This window comes from Channa argus, chromosome 12, assembly GCF_033026475.1.
Source record: "Channa argus isolate prfri chromosome 12, Channa argus male v1.0, whole genome shotgun sequence".
NCBI classification, from domain to species: domain Eukaryota; kingdom Metazoa; phylum Chordata; class Actinopteri; order Anabantiformes; family Channidae; genus Channa; species Channa argus.
In genome coordinates this window covers 6,564,822-6,588,398 of record NC_090208.1, presented here as the reverse complement: position 1 = coordinate 6,588,398, position 23,577 = coordinate 6,564,822, and the positions used below count along the sequence as shown (strand labels likewise).

The following is a 23,577-nucleotide window of genomic DNA, read 5'->3' as shown; positions in this document are numbered from 1 at the left end:
ATCCTGCCTTTGGATATTTGTACTAGTTAAACGTCTCTAAAGACGTGAACTCTAGATAATTTTAGGAAGATCAGATGCTGACATTGTCTGGATTTTCCCTTTCAGACATGTAGACAACATCGGGAGATGGTCTGTGCGAGATGCAATCTCACTTGTGAACAAATACTCCGGTGTAATTGGGGAAGGGGTGGTGCTTGGGCAGTTCCAGCAGGACATGAAGCAAAAACAAAGGTGCGAACGTGACCGTGTTTTGCTTTGTAAGCGTATAGTCGTATACCACAGAATCTTGTGCTGTTCCTTGTACAAATACAAATTCTGCGAAGTGTTACCTCCTCCTTCACAAACGACCTCGGTTGGAGATAATCCAGACTTTGCACTAAGAAGTTGTCTGGGTAAAGTCTGAGTTATGTCAGGGGCAACATACTTGGGCATTTGCATTCACACATACACACACCGCAGAGAAATTCTGGAAAATGTCTAAATTCCAGTCCATGTCCAAAAGGGGCTTGATGTTACGTTATCCTCTGCAGGTAGGCAGAGGTGGAAAATGTCTCTGGTCGATCTTTTTAAAGTTAATTGACAAAAGTAAATCCAAATCCAAGCTCTGCTGTGCTATTCTAGTCTTTGGATCCATCTACTAATAGCCATACTCGTGTTTCTTAATATTATTTTAAAAATGTGTAATATCTGCAACGAGGGTTATATACAGTTACTAGAACCTTACATTTATATTTCTCTGTGGATTCTACAGTCTGCGTTACTCGCACGTCTTCATATAAAATGTTTTGTTTTGTTTTTTCGCCATATTCGTTTTGACAGAAGATCACACAAGAATTTCCATTTTCGTGGGATTTCCTTAACTGCATTGGATTGATGAGCATCTTGCCATCATGATAGAAGCAAAACAGTTTAGTACTCGTACAAGTAGGAGGAAGTGGTATCGGGAAATCTCTACCAGTAACCTATCAGAATTAAATTTAAAATAGCAAATGACAAGTAAGAGTCATAAAAACAATTCAATAATTTTTTTTTATTATAATTTATGGAAACTTAAAAAAAACATGCTCCTTCGTCATAGGCAGTTTTTCAAAGGTTATTAAGGTAAGTGAGGAATTTTTATTTATCATAAATTATCGGGTAAAAAAGCTAGCGTTTTTTTATTTAGGTGTGAAGTTATTTTTGCAAATTTTTCTAGGCTGCATCAATGACTGTGTTTTTATTTTATTTATTTTTTTAAACACATTGCTTAGGGAGCAGCTGAAAGAAAATACAGTTTTGTGTTTTGTTATGACTTATAAAAACTGGTGTAATCTGTTGTTGGCTTTTGGAATATCTTCTGCTGACATTTATGCTGTATATTTAAAGTAATGCAGGAAAGTTTTATGTTGCTGTATCAGTGATTAACTTATCATTTTGGTAGTTGGTAATGTTATATGCTTAGAAATTAACACTAGTTAGCCACATATTCACTGCGTTATGGACAATGATTCCACCTGAATCACCAGGTTAAAGTTTAATGGACTTCTGATGATTAATTGTTTTAAGTCAATATTTGCAATTTTTCTTGAGTATTGTGTATTTAGTTAGTGTACTACTACCCCTCTTCACACAGTGTATCACAGTGTATTTGCTGTGGTCGGGGTTGTGTAGCTGCAGACTGCTCAGACTGGCCATTCTGACCTTTGTCGTCCACAATGGTTGTTGTGGCTGATCAGTGTAGAGGACTTTTTCTTTTCTTTTCACCAAACGAGACAATTTGAATCGCGCAGAATTAATTAATGTTTTGATAGGGGATTTGTTCCACTGTGGAATTTTACAAATCTGGGTATTTTCTCTCATAAATAATTAACAAATGCACTTTGTTTTGGATGCTTTCAGCCTGTATAACCCCATTATGGGCTTTACTGCCCACAAATTACTAATTGAATATTGACTGACTGTCAGTATATGAGGAATTAATGTTGTCTCCTTGCATCATTCAAACCTTCGCAGATGTGGATAATGACAACCTGCAACGTGAAATTAGGACGGCGTTACCTGAACTGCATGAAGAAACAGCAAGGACACTCAGTGAGCACCTAAGGGAGAATATCGGCGTTAGAACAACACAAGATCTCTTCTTTGTCGAACCTGGTGACGTCTGCACTTTTCTTACGCCAATACAGTGTCGGAGACTCATTCAAGCCTTCAAAAAAGGTAAGTTGAAGGTGATTGCATATGTAATTTCCAAAGGCTTTTATGGTGCCAAACTTTTTTTCCTAATCTAAATTATAAAAATATTGTTTTATCGCTTTACTTCTAATTCTTTTGTGGAACCCTTTAATAATGATTAAAGCTGGAAGGAAGATTGTCACAGACGCATCTTCACTTTTAGAAAACTGACGTGTCTTGAAGTTTTTTTTTTGGTTTTGCTCACGTCACTTCATCTCAGTGTTTTTTGGTTTTGTAGTATCGACACTTAACAACACCTTTGCAAACGGCACTTTGTGTTTCTGAATGCAGCTCCATGTGCCACCAACAGACATATTTTGTATTGTGTATGTCTCTGTTCATGTAACATGTATCTTACTGCGCCATTTTCTTCACATCGAATGACAATGGTAAGTTTTTCATTTTCACCTATTGAATAAATAATTTGACATATCCTGTATCAAGAGCATGTTAAAATGACTATACTATGGCTGCAAGTGTTTCTTAAGACTTTTCATTTCGAGTGAGTTGCGAATATGAGGGCGACGTTATGTGCAAATGGTAAACACACAACTAGCTGAAGTGATTGGTTAATGTCAGTGTTATCTAATACTGTTGTAAGACTTGTCATCAAAACTTGATGTGTGATGGTACAATTTGTGATGGTAATTGTGACTTGTGTCCTTGTGTGTGAAATTCAGTAAAACTGGAACAAGCTCTTGTCGGGAGTTAAAGTTAGCTTTGAGCTAGTGTTAACATTAGCTAGCTAACTATCACTATGGGTAACACAGGTGTGCGGGGATTCGGTTAATGTTACATAGTGTAATTGGCCTAAGATACTTTGTTCCTCTGTGTTGTCTTGTCACCACCAAAGTCTTCACTAAGTTATGCTAATGTTAAACACCATCCTAGCTCACCAGTGCTAATTTAGACAAAGTAGCGCTTGGCCCTGGGCCTCATGTGCTTTCTGTTTTAAGTAACATTGTGAGAGCTGTATTGCCTGTAGTGGGGAAAATAAGTGCGTCAACTGCAACCATTTACTGATGTATGAAAACGTGAAGTGTTTTTATGCTCAGCTTTTAAGATTAGTGCTCAGTAGCAGAAACTAAATAGAGCATTACTCAATTGAATTCGCCAGAGTAATAAAAAAATTAGTGAATATAAATTATGTGTGGTATTAAGGGCAAATGAAACAAAAAATTTGGTATGGACTAATAAAGTTAGTCTGCCTGACACAATACCTTGTTATACTCAAATTAATGGTACATGATAAAATGTATAACGAAATGTAGGAGTTACTGCAGAGCAGTTCTGCAGGAATTCACTGTTCTGACTGTTCTGTTATTGTATCATTCATTTTTTTCTGTTACTGTTGTGTAATTAAGTGCAACAACTATAAGGAATCATTTGTTTGTACTCTTTACAGGGAGAATGCTGCTTAAAGTAAAACTTGGAGACGTGCAGAAATTTGTTAGAGTATCGAAGCCAAGTCTGAAGCAGTTCTTGATTGACGGTAAGAAACCAACATTGTTGCAGAAAGATGCGAAAGGTGTTTTAAGGTATTTTAGTAAGTTAAGTGAAAGTAGTCTCTTTAATCTGCATTTTATATGAAATTCTCCATTCTCTGCATTTTGGAATAATTTTCATTATGTTACTTATGTTTATGATTGATTATGTTAAAAATGAATCAATTTTTAGGTGTAAAAACAAAGCCAAAAAAAAAATCTACTGTTTAAAATCTATAAATGCTTGACAAATCAATTTCTAATAATTGTTTCATGGGAGCCCCTTTTTTAAAACGGAATAATTTTATTATTTCAGGAAAATGCTCGATCGTCTTCATTTCAGGCTTATGTAAAATCAATGGTGATCCTGCTTTTTACAGAAAACCTGTGATTGTTTTACAGCATTTGCAAAGTTTGGTGTTCCAGCCCTAACAGAAGGTGTGAAAGTGGTCGACAGTTCAGGGACTGAGTTGGACGATGATATATTTGAAGATGTACTAACAGATCCCTCAACTGGGGTACTAACCATCAAATATGACACAGGTTTGTTTGTGTGATGTTTCTTCTTATGAGTCTTGCGTTGTTTATGAAATAAGTCTGTAGAAGGTGTCAGTGAGAGAACTGTGTATACTGATATTTTATTTCTTGATGACGTTCAGAAACGGCTGCCACAGAAGTGTCTTCTGAATGGTCCCAGTTATCATTATCGTCGCTTCATTCATCAGACTCACAGGATACAGTCCTCATTTCAGATGGCCCTTCCACCAAACGCCAGAAGCTGGACACAGAAGCTAAGCAGGTAAGAATTAAATAAATTCTACATTCTTCTGACACTATTAAATTGTTGTCTTGAGCTGTTTCCACATATGCTCTCCGGACTATGCCTGGAGAATCTGGGTAACAATGTGTTCTCACTTGGGTAAATGGTCAGTTTGGTTTCAGTGTGGGGCGGGTTGGGTAGAACTTGTAGGTGGCACAACGTGACACAAAAAGTGCGCTGAACAAATCAACGATATTTTGTTTACAGTATATCGAAGCAGAACCAATCACACAATTAGAAATGATACGTTATGTATATATAACCCTGGTTTTCTGAAGGAAAAAAGTGGTATAACGACAGAAACATGGTAATAATTTCCTATATTTTGTGGTGTTGTGCTAAGCAGATTGATTGAAAGTGAACACCCACTCACTGTGTTCAAAACTAGGCTCACACTGACATTACACGGATCCGGATCATGTCCTAGGTTTCTTGCAGTATAAAGAACATCTAATGTCCATGCCGACTTACTTGTTCTCACATGCAGCTCACAATGGTTAAATCTGGAGAAGTTCAGGAATCCATTGCATGTGTGAAAGCAGCTTTAGAATTGTGACATTACCTTAATTTTGGATTAGTTGAGTTGCACTTTAAATGGCAGTGACTATTTTAACATGCAGAATGTTTTTTATTATATTTTCAAGTTGGTGGAATCTATTCTTCTCAGCAAACCGGGTGGGGAACGTATAATAAATGAATACAATCGAACCAAATCCCTGGTGAATGAAACCAGAAGAAAGCTGGTAAACCTCCTGGCAGCCGATATGACAGAAAAGAACGGGTAATTTGTGAAGTGTTTTCATTGTCTTTTTTTTTAAAATAAATTCAAAATTCAGGGAAACTGAGAAGTTCTTTCCTTTTTGGTCCTGCAGCACATCACCACCACGACATATAAAGGAAATGTATGCCAGAGGAGTTGTGACCCTATTCCCCTGCCTCAGTGACCCATACTCTAAAAAAGGCTATGTAAGTTGCTCACAGGAACAACGTCAGTACAAATAACTTCACCTGTAATTTGATTTCTACCAAGAGTCAATTTATTATTAATTGGTAAACAGCAAAGTAACTTGTCTGTTTGTGTCACCCTCCAAGGAACATTACTATGATGGTGAAAGTGGCACGGGGTACTTGGCCTGGAGAATTAAAACTATACAAAGATGCCTCGCTAAAGACAGACGAATAACATTTGGAGGTAAAAATACACAATACCGAAGCAAATTGTTAATGTCTGTGTTGCAGCCAAGATTCAGAACTGTCAATTGTCTAAAGCTATATCAAATCCACGTTGGTAAAAGTGCTTTCAAATGTTCATAGTTGTCACCGGTTTTGATATCGGGGTGTTTTTTTTGTTAATGTGCTTTTTAAATATTGTCTAGCATCAATAGAAGGACCACCATTTGAAGGCTACTCTGGAGGACCAACTGTCAGACGAGACCTACAGTTTGTTGCAGAGAAAGTGCTGAGCGAAGACGAGTGCAAGGAAGCAATCTTACTGATGAAACATTCAACGGATGAAGATACAGTCAAGAAACACATGAAGCTGACGTTTCTCAACCGCCGCAACATGGTCCTTGACCCCCAGCAGTCAAGCAACATACTGTCTCACTTTCCACGTTTCAAGGATATCAAAGGCTTGGTAAATATTTTTCATTCCTTTGGCAATGCAAAGACAATTTAATAGGTAGACAAAAGATATAATTCTCCATCAATCAATTACAGATTGAACAGGATTTTGTACTGATGTTTGGTGAGGATGTATCCGGCAAGCTTTTGGAAAAGTGGCCAACAACATTCAAGAGAAAGATCATCCAACAATGCAAAAAGCTTCCTTCCTCTGGTGACCTGGAAAGACTCCTTCTGGCCGCTGATCCTTCTGAAGATGACATTAATGCCAACAATGGTGAGCTGTTCACACTTTTCGTTATTTTGACAGTGTGCACACAAGAAACCGACAAACATGGGGCGGCTCAGTTGTAGAATCAAACCTCCTGTTTGAGAGGAAATGTATTGTCAGTATTATATTTGAAGTTTGGTTGAGATAGAGAAATGTTTAGCTCAAAAAATGTTGCTGTACGTTTAAACTAATTTCTGTTGTTACAGGTTGGGACAGTGACCTTTCAACAATTTTGCTGCTATTACATTTGATTCCACCTTCGGCTCAGGGACGGAAGAGACCGGGAAAGGTGTCAGCCTCCCAGGCAGAACAGCACCTTTTGGTCTTCAAGAAGGTTCGTATTCTAGTTCCTTTTTGGGTTGAAATTGCCAATTTAGAATATTATAACCACTTAGTTCTTACAGTTTGTCTATCTGTGTTTGGCTTTTCAGAAAGGAACCAACCTCCAAGAGCATCTGGATGCCATCACTACCAGCACTCAACCCTATCTCCTGGCTGTTGGAGCAAAAAAGAGCAAGATCCACCAGTTCTTCATCATTCTTGATAAGACTGCCATACCATGCAAGACAACTTCCTCTCTGGGTGCTTTCGATGAGCTTTTTAAAGCACACTTTGTGTTTGGCACATCTTACAACATCATACTCCAAAACATGTACACATTCATCCAAACCACTGTGTACAACATAGATGTTGGAAAAGTAAAGGAAAGTCCCCGTGTTGCTGAAGTTAGGGCAAAGTTGCTTCATTAGCATTTAAAGGTTCTACTCTGTCATGAAGTGTTTTGTACGCCACAGTTTACTTGTTCAAATGTGGTGGTTCGGTATTTGCAATTAGTTCATGGCTACTTACCTGAATAAAATCTTTGCCTTAAATGTCCAGGTTGAGTGTAGCTGTAAGATTAAATGTTTTCTGAACGCTGAAAAAGTAGTAAACACCAAATGCGACTGTGGTGCAGTAGGTGGGCGGTTGTCCACTAATGCTTTAGCTGGTGGTTCGAATCCCTGCACCTCCAGACACATATCAAAATCTCCATGAGCAAGACACTGAACTCAAACTTATTTATTCCCAGTGAGTGTTGGCAAGCTCCCCGATCGGTTTGTGTGTGTTTACAAACCATTTACAAACTTCCTGAGTATAGTGACCAGGCTTATGCTTGTGTTACTCTATAGTCTGATGTGGCAGTTAAATCAATTACCACTGAAGGAGAAGTGGTATCAAATAATGTAGAAGAGACACGCACAGCCTCTGAAATGTTGAGATAGAAGCACCTTAGATATGTCTACCAGAAAGGTAAAATACATGCCTTTGACTATGGCTACGATCGGCACGAAAACTGGCCTCCATAAGTAAAGTGGTGTGACGGCTGTAATGAATTAGGATTAAATGCAATTCCGTCTTGATGCTTATTGCATAATATGCCTTTGTTGTTTGGTAAATTAGTACAGGCAGATGATAAGTAGTGGCACCTCTACTTTCCACTAGGTGAATAAAAGCTCATGGTACAGGGTACTACCCTGATTCATCATCTGTACAGAGGTTGTCTGAGATTCCTGTGCTATGTAAGATCAACACTATTGCTGTGAAAGATGACAATGTAGTGCTCTGTGGGAAACTGATGGAAACCCTGTTTTTTGAAGACCACCACAATGCATTTAGGGAGTTGTGAAGGTGTTGAACATTATTAAGCTGTTACTTCAAACCACTGGATCTTCAAATGAAGTATGGCACAACAGATTCCTCCCTGTACGTTGTTCCATATTTCTGTTTTCTGCAGAACTAAAGTCAAGGTTTTTTTTATACGCTACTGTTTTATATATTACATAAGATGTTTTAATATTTAGAGCCTGACATAGTTGGGAGAAGAAAATAAAGCTGTTACATGTATTATTTGTTTTGTCAGTTGTGTTTTTTCACTTATTTTCTTTGAAATAGGAAAATTGAAAATTTGCACATTTTTGATGCTGCTTAAAGTTAATTAGTTTTAAAAGTAACGCCACAGTTTTCTAACACCATTTTGTATACAATTTTAAGTTTTACTCTATCAGAGCTTATTTTTCACTGAAGATAGTGTATAAACAAAACAGTAGTGTTTAACCTTTAGTCTTGTTAGAGTTCTATCACCCTTCAGTTTTAACTTCCAATAACTAAATGCTGTGTTTAAAGCAAATGGGCTGTAACTCGATTAGTCCATTTACCTCTGTGATCATTTACTTTTGGTGAACGAGTCAATGATCACCACTACTGAGTGTAAAATTAACACTCCAGAGTTATTTAACATGTAATGAAATAACACTTGTCAGTGATAAATTTGCACACGATTTAGAGTTAATGTTACTCAAACATGTTAACACTATAGCAACAGTTAATTTAACACCAATTCTGTTTAGGACCAAATAAACTCAGGAGTAGTGTTAAATCTAACTCTTACTGATTTTTACTACGTAGTTAGAACTTTTAATTTACATCTCAAATTTTAAATTGACAAAACCTGCTTTAATTAAATCCTGCTTTAATGAAGGTATAATAAAGTATCTGTACCAAAAAAGAAAAAATGTTTTTCTGGGTGAATGAATGTTAAATTTTTTGTGATAACTCTTGTTTTAAAATTGTCACAGAAGCAGTATCTTTGTGTCCCAGGTACTATTTTTATTGTCTCTGGAACAATGAGGGTGCAACAATAGGGCAGCTGTAGGTGTCCTTGTATGGCAGTCACCACCATTGGTGTGTGAGTGTGTGTGACTGGGGGAATGAGAAGCAACATTGTAAAGAGCTTTGGATAAAAGCATTATGTAAGTGGCCATTTAGAATGAGACGTCCATAATTTTGAAAAACTGAAAAGCCAGGTCTTATTTGCAGTAAATGGCAGCTGTTGATGGCCCAGCGTCCTTGAATCCTCTTTTTGAATTATCCCTTAAAAGTACAACAAGCTAAATCCTTAACCTGAAATGGGTACGGTTTTCCCATGTGCTAGTTTCACTCTTATTCTTGGTTGCATTTATTACTGTCTTTATATTCAGTTAATGTCTTTTTTTTCTTTGAGGATTTAGGTGAAGTTGTGAATTCCAATTCTTCAAACCATTTGGTGGAACCTGTAACAAACCCCCCACCACCTGTGTCAGTAGAAGCACACGCGACAGTTGAGCTTCCTTCCACACAACCTTTAAAAGCCAAAGCCTCTTGGACCAGCAACTTTCAAATTCCATGGGAGAAGATGCCTGTAGGACTCTCACAGGCCATAGAAAGAGGTGTTATGGCTCCACCTGAAGACAGAAGAAAAATGATTAGGATTGTTGTGGAAGCAATGAGAGTGCACTGCCTCAACCCCAACCTGGCTGCTTGTACAGAGGTATCCAGGTTGATTGTAACTCAGTATCCTGCTACTTTTGCGGCTAAGACTGCAGATGGTGAGCAGTTAGGGTGTGGTTATTACTCCATACTCAAACAACTTAAAACGAGAGTTGAATATGTCAACAGAGACGATGTCTTTAGCAGAATCCGGCAACCTAGGAAAAGGCTCAGTAGTGAAAATGCTCCCCATGATGTTGCCATCAAAAGAGGGAGATCTGAACTGGATAGGTATAGTTGCATCAACTGGCAACCCACGGTTCTTCCAGATGGTGAAACAGTTGACTCCTTGGAGGCAAAAAGAAAATCTATGTCAACTGTCTTCAGATCAGCAGGAGCTCAAGCTATTGAGATGACAGATGTAGATGAATACATGAAACTGACTTACATTCACCAGAGACAGAAGATAAATTCTTGGCCTGCCCTACGCATATGTGAGATCAAAGAGGAGTGGCCATTCATTTTTACCAAAAGGGGCCTCTGCACCCACTTCCACTCACTCACAGGTGTTGAGGTAGACGCACGCCTCAAGGAAGCTCTCTCAACCAAGGGACAGAGAATTTGGAACTACTGTCAAAGCAGGAGACTTAAGCAGACTGAGGAGATTTGGCATCTGCTAAGTGAGGCTGACAGTAGAGAGTTGAGCAATGACCAGATCTCCATCGCAGTCATCCTTCTCTTGATGAAGTGCTTCCAAGAAAACGAGGACTCCATCTTTATCCTTGCTGATGTAATATTTTGTATCTTAGGCATTCAGTTCATACTCAACATCCACATCTTAAATGTGAATATTTCATTTGTTTCACTCAAATCAAAACAAACATGTCATTCTTAGTCATTTAGCTTGAGAGTTGTGGTGTCAACGTATTGTTTTAAGATCGGGCCACATTTTTCTCTCTGAACCCAATCCAAGCCCAAGAGTGTGGTGGCTGCACCTGACCGGAGCCTGGCTCAGTTTGTGGGATGTTCTTTCTAGTACAAGCACGTAACAAGAAGCAACATGGCCACTAACCCTGACCCTACATGGCTCATTATTTTAGTGTCTATTAGGAAATAGATTCATGAAGTTTGTCTTATACTTCTACTGATTTATAGTTATGCATATTTATGCTAACCTCCATGACCATGACCTGAACTAAACATGATTTCTAAATGTCAAACCAAACCTCTGGTACCAAAGGTTAAGGCTTGGCTTGGCTATGCACTAGGGATAATGCAATACAACTTTATCCTCCACTGCTTTGTAGGTGAAGAACATGACAATATACCTATGTATTTAAGAAAATGGATAGGTAGATAGGTTATTGACCCTAAGGGATTACTAGAACATGCACAAGCACCCAACACCAAGTAAATCAATAACTAGAAACAAGAACTGTACAACATAATCTATAATCATAGCATACAATAAGAAAAGCATATTGTATTTTGAAGGCATCCACCAAGACGTCTGTTGAGACAGAGATGACATTACCCTCCACACCAAGGGTGATCATGCTTGGTAAGATAAATTCTAAAAGCGAAAAAGAATAAAATGTTTGCTGTGGTATTCTCTACTTTTACATACTACAGTTCAAGACACAAGTGTTGTTCTATTTTAGGGAATATGTTGATGTCAGCAACCCGGTGGATGGTCAGTATGGAGGGGAAGATATTTTATGAAGCTGACCAGTTCCACGACTTTAGCAGTGTGCTTGCAGTCTTTTTTGGATCGTATTATATCTTCAACCTGGAGTATCAGGAGTCAGCATCCACCACACTGGAGATGATACAGAGGTAAGGGATAATAGATAAATGACACTTTGGAAGAGTTTCATTTCCTGTTTGGTAAACCTCCCTACCCCTTTTTGACTTGTCTCTTAAGGTCTTACAAATTACCCTGCATTTATCTTGTCCATTTTGCCACTTATTTTTGAGTTTGCCTGTGAAAACCCTGTTTGAAAGGCTACTCATCTGACCAGATAGGCTACTTTGCCCTATTTTGACTACATTTGACTACAGGACCAGGTCACAACCATCTCACTGCTGTATGTCTTAATTTCTAAGTGTTTTTTTTTTCTGTTAAAAGATTCTTTGTGAGGATCAATCCAGATGTGGGTACCAAGTGCACAGCCAAACTTGGTACAAGCCGCAAGACGGGACGCGTGGTCAGCAGAAAAGCAGCAAACGTCAACGTCATGCCACATTCCTCCAACGCCTTGCTGAATTTGAATGCAGGACATCCAGATAGGTAACGGATTTGCTGTGTCTAATTTGTTTTCTTTGTCTCAGATCTTTTTTGGATAATTTGATGCTCTTCAGCCTATTAATAAGAGGCTGAAGAGCATTCAGGTAATGTCTTCATAAATTGACTGTTGGACAGTTCCCAGCTCAGGTTGTTAGCACACATCACTCTGATCATCCTATGACCTTCCTTGTTGTCTCTGTATTTCTTTACAGATCATCCGTCCAAGGTGGACTCTGTGTTGGGTGAAAATGAAAGTCTGCTAAAGCTAGAGAATGGATCTTTTGGTCGACACAACAGTCCGTCCATATTGATAAAGAATCCCACTCAGAGTGATAAAAAAAAGTGGATAAACCTGGCACATTTCCTTGAGTATGGACTTTTTGTAGTTGTTCACTCAGTTTGAAAGTGGACTTAGGAACTTTACTGTAAAAACAATTTGTTTTGACACTAACTTTTATTCACTTAATACTTTTAATTAAAAAGAACTTAAAATAGAGGGAAACCCACAGCAGAACATTGAGGTTCAGTGCCTTGCCTTGAGATGTCCTACAGTATTTTTAACTATGGACTAAGATTTAGTTTTTGTAATGTTCATTAACAGAATAAAAATTGGGTGAATACATTTAGACAAATCTGTTGATCTTGAATAAATGAATCTGTTGTTCATTGTACCAGGACTAATGTCTCATTTATTAAATTCAATGGTTCGTAGTAAATATTAAACACAGTCACTTAAACAGGTGCAGTAAACCAGTTTCACGGTTAAGCACAAGGAGAGTGTCATTTATCACACTACACAAGAATCACTGTAAAACTAATGTACGGTGTAACAACAATTTGTTGTAGTTTGTAAGCAGTTGATTGAAATACATTTACTTCACTTCATTTTACCCTGCCTCATGGGAAGTACAGTACTCATCCCAAAACGGTACTTATTGCTCAAGCATCATTTTTGGGTGTTTGTACTTAGGTTTTCCATTCTGTTATACTTTAATCCTCTACATTTCAGAGGACAATATTGTAATTTTTATTTCTTCAAACCACGTTTCTGACAGAGGGATTATTAATAGAAGTAGAAATACAGTCAAAATGTGTTTTTTGCTGAAAGGCATCAGTCTTTCACTGGTGATATTATATTATTTTTTTGAACTTTCGTAATATTATCAGATAACAAATGTAATGTCAACATACTCATAGGATGTTTAAATAAAGGACTTGGCTATACAGAGGTGATTGCAGACTGCAATTTCTTGACAAATAAATTAAGACATAAAAATATTAAACAATTCTAATAACGTATTGTTTAAATAACAGTGATTTAAAATTTCTTACATGTGAAAATGATCATTTTCTTTGATAGGAAAATTGAATATGCTACATCCACACTAGTGTTTTCTGTATAGTTTTGAGGGACAAAGAATGTATCGATTGATTGGGGGAGACACATTTTGTATATTAATGGATAGATTGAAAACTTTATTTCTGAATTTTATTTCAGTATGTGAAGATGTTGAGGAAAGGGCTGGTGGAGGTCAACTCACTGTGGAGGAACAATGGCAAAGAAAGCAGAGATGTACGTCCTCACTGTACATTTTTAATGTTTTTATTTTTTTTAATGTCAACGTCTTCTTGTAAAGGGCTTCTTGTTGACTCTGTATTTTTATTCAGATCTGGATGCTGCACGGAGCTATAAGTTTTCAGGGCACAGTGATGAACGAGGGAGTGAAGATAAAGATGATGTGGCATCTGCGGAGGAGCCAAATAAAGACAAAGATGATCTAAGGAAATCAGATCATCAACTACAAAATACAAGGTTCAAATATGATATTACTGTGTTTTCATGGAGATCAGATTCACAGGTTTTGGTTTGTTAGAAATTCTTACCTCAGATTTTTCCTTAATTTTTGAATTATTATTTATTGCAGAGATCAGTCTGTGACACCAGAGATCAGGATGTGGAATCCCTTGAATCTTAGAGTCTGTCTGTTGAGAGACACCCAGGCCAACATGGTCAAAGAAAGTGGTAAGACACAGAAAAAAGATGAAGCCTTTTACAAAGTTGTTTGTGAATAATAGCTGAGCATATTGCTGCACGACTACACACAGCGGTGCACAGCACACCAGTACAACGTGAATAAGCCAAATGTTTTTGGCATAAGAAACGAAGAAAGTTGTATGCTAGTAACAGATATTTTGTCAAAATCTCATTTGCAAGAATAATGTTTGATTAGATACAACCTGTGTTTACGCACATTTGAAAAAAAAACACAAATATCGTAGAAAAGTTCTTGCAATACTGCTGTGCAACAAATATGTAGTAGACAATGACATTGAGAAAATTGCATCGACAGTTACTAAATGAAAAACGAGGTGAAAGACAAAACCTTAGCAAAAAATTGTAGAAAAAACTGGCAATTAAAACCGACTTAGTAAAAAAAAATGACTTACATTTAGCGCAAAACACTTTCTTTTTAATGCCAAGAATATAAACAGATTGGCAGAGTGAGGTTCTGTATACTGACAAATACATTAAACCTTTTTTCTGATCCAGAAAACCAGCACATTTTATATAACAGAATAAATTCCCACAAACATTTGAATCTCTTTTGTTCAGATGTGAAGCAAGCTGCTGGGAGCAAGGAGGTCTCAGGCCACACTGAGGAACAAGAGGAAGAGAAAGAGGAGGTGGCATCAGCTGAGGAGCCAGCACAGAGCACCAGTGTAGAACAGGAGGGTCTGAGGGACCCAGATTATCAAATACCAAAAAAAAGGTTCATATAAAATAGTTGATGTTTATTTATTTATTTTCGGTTTTCTTCCTTGTACACGAACTTAAAGCAAATCACGATTTTAAAATTGTATTAAAAAAGGAAAATACAAAATATTTTCCAAGCAATTGTATATTGAACAAACACTGTAGCTGTTAATTGTAGACACAGTGTTACTTACTGTGAGGCCTGCACAAAAACCTCAGTGAGAGGAGGGGGAGGCCATTTGCTTATTTCTGAGGTAACAACTGTGTTTCTTAGCTATTATTTTAGTCTTTACCTGCCGCAACAGGCAGGTGTTTCTATGGAAATGGCAACATGTTGTAACTGTAACTGTTGTAACTCCGGAGAACTGCTCACTGACTTGTGAGTGGCAGCTGAGGAAGCATTAATCTCGATTATGCAGTTTAAGAATTTTTTACTTTGTTTAAAAACCCAAATGAAAAGTAATCGAATTACTTCAATGTATCACCCAGACCTAATCAATACTTTACATTTCCTTTGTGATGAGACTGAAAGATTTTGGGCGCTTGACAAATAATCCAGTGATAAATGTTTTTCCTTTTTTTTATTCTTTTGCAGAGGCCAGTCTGTAAAAACAAAGTTTAGGACATGCGATCGTTTTATTCTGAGAGTCTGTCTCTTGCGGAACAACCAGACCAATGTGCTCAAAAAAGGTGGTAAGAATACAACAGAGAAAAAAGAGAGTGCATAATACTCGGTAACACATCCAGTCAAGTTAAAGAAAAGAAGCTGAGGATACTGGCAAATAGAATCTAACTTTGTTAGTGGAAGAAGGAAAGTATTTGTATTTAACAAAACAATTGTGATGAAGCCTTAATGACAAAACTTTGGAAATGGCAACAGAGTGAATTAGCTGAAAACATTTAACCACTAAAACTTAGTAAAGGCAAAATTTAGTTAGCAAGAAAAAAAAATTAACAACAAATACTGTTTACTCACACACACATCAGGACACACAGACGGATCTAATACACAAAGACAAAAGGATCATGGAGCCTTGGAAACGTTTTGCAGCTTTTGCTGTTATGCTGTGTACTAAGACGAAATGCCAATACTTTGCTTGTGTGTTAGTGTTAAAGTCCCAGATAAAGCGGATGAAGTGTCCTCGATGCATGAAGGAGGCTGACTTCCTTACACAGCTGAGGTCGACCTTCCCTAAGCTGAATGGAGAGTTTGACACCTTCACAAGTGATGCAACCAGAAAACTAACGCCACTAAAACTAAACACACTGACACCAGTGGAGATCTACAACTCCATTAAATCATCAGGGAAAGGCAGATCAGCCCTGTATATCAGAGTAAAGGTAGGTCATTTAACAGAGTGGAGCTTCTTCCCTTGCAAAGAATCTTTGGCTGAGTACAGAAACCAACATGTTCATCAGAATAAAAACTTATATAATACAGACCATACTTGGCTATGCAGACACTTGGCGTTGAGACAAAACACATTTGATTTCAGTAAAGAAAGCATCAGTTTTTAATGGATTGATTTTGGCCGATAATAATCAACTTGGGGCGACTGATAAAAACAGTGTTTTCCACAATACCACCATATTTTCTCATGCATAATTACAATGTTATTTCATAAGATTGTGCAAACTTCCTGTGTACACAAAATGATTTTATTTATTTTTTGTTTCCAGGCTGCAGATGAAAAGCAGATCAGTGACAAAGAGCTTCATCCTGCCATTACAGGTTCTCTGTCCACATCTGTAGCAGCAAGTGATGAAACTGGACAACACAAAAGGTAGTAACCCATTAGTTAAGATACTGTGAGGATTAGGAATACAAGCTACTACAAACCATTTAGTTAGTTTAAATTAGGACTGGATTTATTATTTAGTAGGAGTTCAGATGTTTTAGAGAAAATTTACTTTCACAAAGACACTAAGTGCCAAAAGAAGCATGTAGTGGCCCAGTGGCTCTGGACAGAATAGAACTAGTGAAATAATTTTGACATACACAGTGAATATTTGCAGAGTATATGTTTCAGTAAGTGAAATACAAATGCTTATCACCATCAAAGATGCGATATTTAGCTTATGGACAGTTGTTTGTGTGAACAAATGTAATGAAACCCACATTTGTACTTTTCTAGTATCTGCAGCAGGGCTCTTGAAAGAGTGGAAGGTAAGAAAGCAGATGCTGTGTCCAGCAACCCAAGGAAACATCAGATTGAAACAAAAGATGCTGATGATGATCATGGAGTAGATTTACCTGTATTACCAGACCCAACCAGTGACTCTCTGGTAGCCTCTCCCACCCACTCTGCAGCTCTCAGTGAAGCGAATCATGGTGAAGCCCCTGAAAACAGGCAACAAGATGACAGTGATTGGTGCATGATGGAAAGTAACACTGATTCATATTCATTAGTCCGTCATAGGAAACAGTCAAGCAGACTATCTTCTTTACCCTCCTCTGCCAGCTCTGAACCTAACAATGAAGAAAATGCTAGTGACAGTAACATGAATGAAGATCACAGAGATACTGACTGGAAGCCAGAAAAGGGTGATGAGTCTCCATCGTCAAAAATGAAAACGAAGAAGCAGAAGTCACTGCAAGTCAGAGTCTGCTTCCTGAAGGACACCCAGACTGATATGCTCACAAAAAAGGGTAAATCTAAAAAGTGTAATTCTACTTTAGACACCCAGATAAAAAAATAAAATAAGAAATGGAAATCAAATTCTGTAATCTAATTTGTGTCTTTGTTTTAGCCTATAAATGTCCAGTCCGGATGCTAATGTGTCCACGTGGCCTGCAGCAGAAGGAATTCTTGGCTTTGCTGAGGTCGACCTTCCCAGAGATACTGAAAGGTAACCAGCCATTTGATGCCTTCTTGACTGACAACTTAAGGAGGCTAGAACCACTGAAAGTGAAGACACTGACAGCAGAGGAGATCTGCAAGTCCATCAGGTCCACTGGGAAAGGAAGATCAGCTCTTTGCATTCGAGTAAAGGTAATTTTTGGGGCTGGGTAACTGTCTCATTTGCTGTTTTGGATAATATCACTGTTTAAAAAATACAGGCTTGTCATTTGTTTTCATGAGTCCACTTTAGTGATTAATTCGTTTTGGGAAATAATTCCACTGTTTACCTTGCAATTGGTGCAGTGGCTGATTCTAGCTGTAAAATCCCTTCGTGGAGTTTTCAGTCATTGAAAGGAATCAAAGCTGTCATCAAACTAAGCTTTCATCATTTGCAGGGACAAAGTTGACATGTTACACATTATGCAGCCCAAATAAGTTAACACTGCCTCCACAAATTTAGCACAGAGATGCATATAAAATTAGGAAAAAAGAGCAAATGCAAAGATCTTGGGATTTTCAGAATGATTATTGGATAATTTAAATAAAAACTGCATCCAATTAGAAAATCATTTCTAGAAATACTAGAAAAACATATTCCTAATTTGACTTATGAGCTTGTAATGATAACAGTTTGTTCTCCGAGGTAAAAATTAACTATTTAAATCAAGGATCCTCCTCCTCCACAGAGAAACAACAAAGCCACCAGTGAAACTCCGTGCACCTCTACCACACCAAATTATGAAAATATGCCCCATGCAAGGTGAGTTTAAAAAGCAGAGAACATTTTGATACTGTTAAAGCTAAAGGTACATGTAACTAAGTCCTTATGTTCTACCCTCAGTTCCTCCAACAGTCCTGTGGAAAAAGCAAAGCAACAACAAATAAAAACAGATGAAGTTGAGGAGGGGGAAGATTGTGGAATATCAGATTCAGATGACATTACAGTGCTGTCTTCTGCCGGCTATGCGACTGAGAATGAAGACAACAGTGGTGGTGATGAGGAAGTGGAAGAGGGTGAGAGTGATGTCGACTGGCAATCAGACAAGAATGATGACGAACAGCAGGGGGAGAGTGACCCAAAACTGAAGTCATTAAAGGTAAAAAGAAAGCAGGGAATGAAACATTCAGGTGTCAAAACAAAGAGAAGAAAACTGATCAAATCCTCTCAAAAGGCCTGGACCAAAGGTATTGTTTCCTGCAAAGTCTGCGGATCTCTGCGTGGGTCGATGAATATTTTGATTAAACACTCCTGGAGTCATGTGGACAATCCAAAAAAGCTTTGCGGAGTTTGTGGAAAACATTCAGAGTCTGCAGAGGAGCTGAGGAACCACCTTCAGAGTCACCTGAAAACACACACATGTAACATTTGTGGAAGGTTTTTCATCTGTGTTGCTGCTCTAAACAGGCATGTGAAACTTCACTCGGGAGAGAGACCATTTAAATGTGAGATCTGCCATAAAACATACATAAGTAAGTCTAGTTTGATTGCTCATCGCTGGAAACATGTGGACGATAAACCACACAAATGTGATGTTTGTCATCAGTCTTTTGGTCAAAAAAAGCAGTTGATGGTTCACAACATGGTCCACACAGGTGAGAAGCCTTACTGCTGCAATGTGTGCAGTAAATCCTTTGGTAATTTGAGGTCTTTATCATTACATAAGTTGAGACACAACAGGGAGAAGCATTATGCCTGTCAGGGTTGTGAGAAGCAGTTCATATCACTGGAAACACTGAGAGAACATAGGAAAATTCACACAGTCAGAGAAAAAACCTACCTCTGTGACATTTGCTGCAAGGCCTTTTATAAACAAGGCGAGTTGAATGTTCACCTGAAAACACACAGCACTGAGAAGATCTTGTGCAATGAATGCGGGAAGGGGTTGTCTTCTCAATCCGCTCTGAAGCGACACATGATAATCCACAGTGGGGAGAGGCCATACAGCTGCTCCAAGTGTGGACGAGCCTTTAACTCCAGGAGTACTCTCAGTGGCCATATGAGAACTCATTCAGGGGAAAAAAGGTTTGTCTGTGGGGTTTGTGGGAAAGCGTGTCCTCGCCTTGAACACCTGAAGGTCCACATGAGAACGCATAATGGAGAGAGACCCTACCAGTGTACTATCTGTGACAAAGCCTTTACTCAGAGCCACTGTCTGAAAACTCACATGAAGAGCCACCAGAGAGACGAGGAGTCAGCAGTGCGTGGACTGATCCCCTAAAAGACTGAAGTGCCTTTTCTTTCTCTACAAAACATTGAGGGTTCTATCATATGAACAATGTGTAGTTAGGAGAATTTGTACATTCTAGAACATGCAAACTCCACACTGAATCATTACTGTATTATTTTCCAACATGACTATCGAAATGTTGTTTCAAAGCCCCTCTCATCCCCAAAATACCTACAATTTCTTTTTTTTTTACCTGTAAATGTAAAGCTCCTGGCTACAAAAAGCAATGCTGTGTTGGGCCAGTAAATTAAGGAGATTTACAGAAATCTATTTCCCCTTTGAAAGTTTGTTTGCAAATTGCAGCACAAATGTGAAACACTTTGACTAATATTTTCTCCTCCCAGAGATTAAGCTTTTTTTCCTTTGTTCTTTGTCAGGTTAAGAAAAGCAGCTATGTTGATACTATTCGTGTCAAGGCCATATAAGAAATACAATATTGTGACTCAAAAGGGATTTACCTGATGGCTTGTGGGAGAAGCTAAGGATAAAACATACTTACGGTTGTATTAACTTTATTAACAAACACAGGATAAACAAATACAATAATCAACCTTTATTGCCATCATTAAGTTTGATCTTTCTCTTTTTTTCTGTTAGAATAAAAATAAAGTTCTACCTAGTAAACCTTGCACATTTTACTTGTTGTGTGTTTTTTTAATATACATATAGACAGCTGGATAGCTCAGTGGTTGACGCCACTGACTTTAATACAGTAGGTTGTGGGACTGCACACTTCTGGACAGAGATCTCAGATGTTGTACCTGGAATCTATCTTAGCCACTCTCCCAGTTTTGGTTTCACAGCCCCCGTGTTCTTATTACCACTTGTACCTTCACCTTCCACATCTTTTCAAACTCCTGTTTCAGCCCATGGTATTTTTCGAGCTTCTCATGTTCCTTCTTCCTGATCCTGCTGTCGCTACATCTTCCACTACAGCCTTGTTCTTCTGTTTGTCCACAACTACTATGTCGGGTTGGTTTGCCATTACCAGTTTGTCAGACTGTATCTGGAAGTCCCACAGGATCTTAGCTCTGTCATTCTCAACCACCTTTGGATGTGTGTCCCATTTAGACTTTGAGATGGACTTCTTCACAATAAGCTGACTTCTCAGGACTTGGTTTACTCTTTGTAGGTACTTGGTATTAGCTGCTTTCCTTGTGGCCTCTTCATCGTTACCATTTTACCTGTGTGATTCCAAGTTACTTATAGCTGTCCTCAACATCTGCTATGTTGCCCTCCGGTAGTACAATCCCAGTTCTGACTACCTTTCCTCTCCTTGTTACCAACCAGCCACACTTATCTAGTCCGGATGACATTCCGATTTCCTGGCTGTATATCCTGGTGGTATGGATCAGTGAGTTGATGTCTCGTTCACTCCTGGCATACAGCTTGATGTCATCCAGTCTCGCGCACTGGTGGGTCTGGTCTCTTACGTTGATCCTATAGCCAAACGTCTCAAGGACCACGGTTGCCGGGTTGATGGTCGTAGTCGGGTTATAGTGCTCCATTCACATCCTTTCATTATTGGTAACCGGCCATGGACGTTCCAGGTGTCCATCTTAGCCATGATCTTCAATCTTAGGTCAGCTTCTCTTGCATTAAGCTCATTTTTTTAATTATTGTTATGTTTTATTTTAAGCTTTGGCTTGAATATAAACGTCTGTTTGACAGTAAACGTGTTTTTGGAATTTCTCATCAATGGCAAAATAAATAGCACGCTAGGATTTAATCCACCTTCTCCACATTTGGCATACATTCATCGATACCCGTGAAGTTGTCCGTAGTTCTGCAATTGGTTGCAAACAAACTCAACCATGTCCTCCAGGTCAGAGTACACCTTGCGGTGAGAGTATTCTCCTAAGGTGTCTGTCACTGATGTGAAAATTGTGCCAAGCACTGTGTTAATGGCTTTGTATTGGAGGCCAAGTTAAAATAAAGCTCTATGAATAGCTCCCATGTCCATGTCCCTGCCATTGTTGTATTTTCCGTGGTGACAGACCAAGAAGTATATTTAAAACGAAAACATTTGCCAGATGTAGTAAAAGTTTATCTTTTTTTTTTTAGACCAACTTTTTTCTCTTGCAGAAGTTTATCGGGACATGTACGATTGCAAAGGTCTGTTTTTTCCCCACCATCTTGTTTTTTCTTAATGAACTTGTCGTACTTTTAAAGTACATTTTTAAAAGGGTAGTACTTTTTAGGCACGTGCACGAGTATTCATTAATTCTTCCCGCGCCATTTCTAGCTTATAGGACTTTTTCTTTTCCATTCGTGTTTCTAGTCGGACAGTGTTTGTGTTTGCATCAGCACCCGCGCCAAACCTTCCCCGCCTGTTTCCTCCAGCAACAACAGCGCCGATGCTAAGCTGGATCCACAGGACCAACATGGAGCTGGACACAGTCGTCAGTCTGTCTAAAGTGGAGATTCTGAGAGGAATCATCACCGAGAAACTCACCACGGCCGCCCAGGAAATCTTCGCGGTGGTAGAGAGAACTGTAGCCGGATACGAGGAGGAGGCTTCGGGATTCAGACAGGAGATCGACCGGCAGAGGAGGCAGCTGGAGGTGGTTCTTCAGCCTGAGATCAAAGTAGAGGCAACAGGTTGGTAAAACCCGAAGTTAAACGCATTGTCTTCTCGGTGTAAAGAGGACGCAGCTACTGGCGAATCCGGTTTAGAAAAGTGTCATGTTAGGGGACGTTTGCCAACAGTAAAACACATCGACGTCCCCGAACAACTGTTGTCATCGCTTCTCCGTTTGGCCTACAGTCAAACTCCGGCTGAAACGTGGAAACTCAGAGTGAGCTGTTGGTGCTTGAACGTAGCAAACTGCATTGACCCACTGAGTGTTGGACTTCAGGGTTTCTGTTGAAACAACTTTCTACTAAGACGGTACATTTATTTGGCAGCTTGACGAGCGAATTCACCGTCTTCATCAGCGGTTTTCATTCAGAGACCAATTATTAATGATTAAGTCTTTCGTGTAATCCGTAAAATGGAGAAATAGGAAGCACATTTACAATCTGAGGAATTATTCTGTATTTTAAATATTTTAAGAAAAAATATTATATATATATATATATATATATATATATATTTTTTTTTTTTCTTTTTTTTTTCTTCATCTTGCATACAGAAGTATTTTTTTTGTCTTTAATTTATTTTCTCTGTCTTTACCTCGCAAGCATGTGCTTCGAAATCTCACTCATACTGGAGCGTGAATGAATGAGCATAAAGTTTTTCAATCTTACATTTGGACAGTTAATTTACCTTAAATGTTCATTTTCATTTTACCTTGGTGTTTATTGACAGTACTGGCATTTTATAAACAATTAGTAATCTACTATTTAAGTGAATAATAAGTGGATTTTTACATATTGAAAATAATAATTGCCTCCTTTGTTATTCCTTATTCAGAGGAGGAGCATCTGTCCCCCATCTGTGAGCCTGTACGAGAGGAAGCGACTGGAGGAGTTGAACTCTCTGAAGATGACGAGCAGCACAAATATGAGCCAAGTATAAATTAAAATACTTTTAAGATACAAACAAAGTGAACTGAAATCAGGAATGAAACAAGTTTGTTTTTTATATAGTCTGACATTTCATTAAAGACAGTACAATTCAGTGTTATATTCTTAATAATATAAAAAATGTTAATTTAACAAATACATTCATACAGAATGATATTAATGAACTATTACAACAGTGTTATCATTATCAGTATTTAATATAATCCAGGTTTTAATGATGATGTATAGTATTTAACAAAAAG

The 23,577-nt window shown here is 38.2% G+C and overlaps 2 protein-coding genes across 2 annotated transcripts in view; both read left to right on the top strand.

Annotated features, from left to right (window-relative positions):
• Nucleotides 1–23,577, top strand: part of LOC137138081 (uncharacterized) — a 33,090-nt gene that overhangs the window by 2,250 nt on the left and 7,263 nt on the right. Inside the window, exons 2-16 of the mRNA XM_067524987.1 lie at nt 1,993–2,196; nt 13,480–13,554; nt 13,650–13,794; nt 13,907–14,004; nt 14,596–14,752; nt 15,332–15,429; nt 15,845–16,077; nt 16,417–16,520; nt 16,872–17,386; nt 17,488–17,729; nt 18,266–18,339; nt 18,421–19,795; nt 21,196–21,300; nt 22,060–22,408; nt 23,223–23,321. Of these exons, the coding sequence (XP_067381088.1) occupies nt 1,993–2,196; nt 13,480–13,554; nt 13,650–13,794; nt 13,907–14,004; nt 14,596–14,752; nt 15,332–15,429; nt 15,845–16,077; nt 16,417–16,520; nt 16,872–17,386; nt 17,488–17,729; nt 18,266–18,339; nt 18,421–19,795; nt 21,196–21,300; nt 22,060–22,408; nt 23,223–23,321 (3,873 nt within the window). The remainder of the gene's footprint in view (nt 1–1,992; nt 2,197–13,479; nt 13,555–13,649; nt 13,795–13,906; nt 14,005–14,595; nt 14,753–15,331; nt 15,430–15,844; nt 16,078–16,416; nt 16,521–16,871; nt 17,387–17,487; nt 17,730–18,265; nt 18,340–18,420; nt 19,796–21,195; nt 21,301–22,059; nt 22,409–23,222; nt 23,322–23,577) is intronic.
• On the top strand, nt 2,214–8,506 carry LOC137137193 (uncharacterized). Its single transcript, XM_067523143.1, has 11 exons — nt 2,214–2,600; nt 3,617–3,703; nt 4,098–4,238; nt 4,355–4,494; nt 5,160–5,296; nt 5,388–5,481; nt 5,608–5,707; nt 5,892–6,151; nt 6,235–6,415; nt 6,616–6,743; nt 6,841–8,506. Exons 2-11 carry the CDS (start codon nt 3,622–3,624, stop codon nt 7,156–7,158), a joined length of 1,581 nt encoding a protein of 526 aa, XP_067379244.1. The 5' UTR covers nt 2,214–2,600; nt 3,617–3,621; the 3' UTR covers nt 7,159–8,506.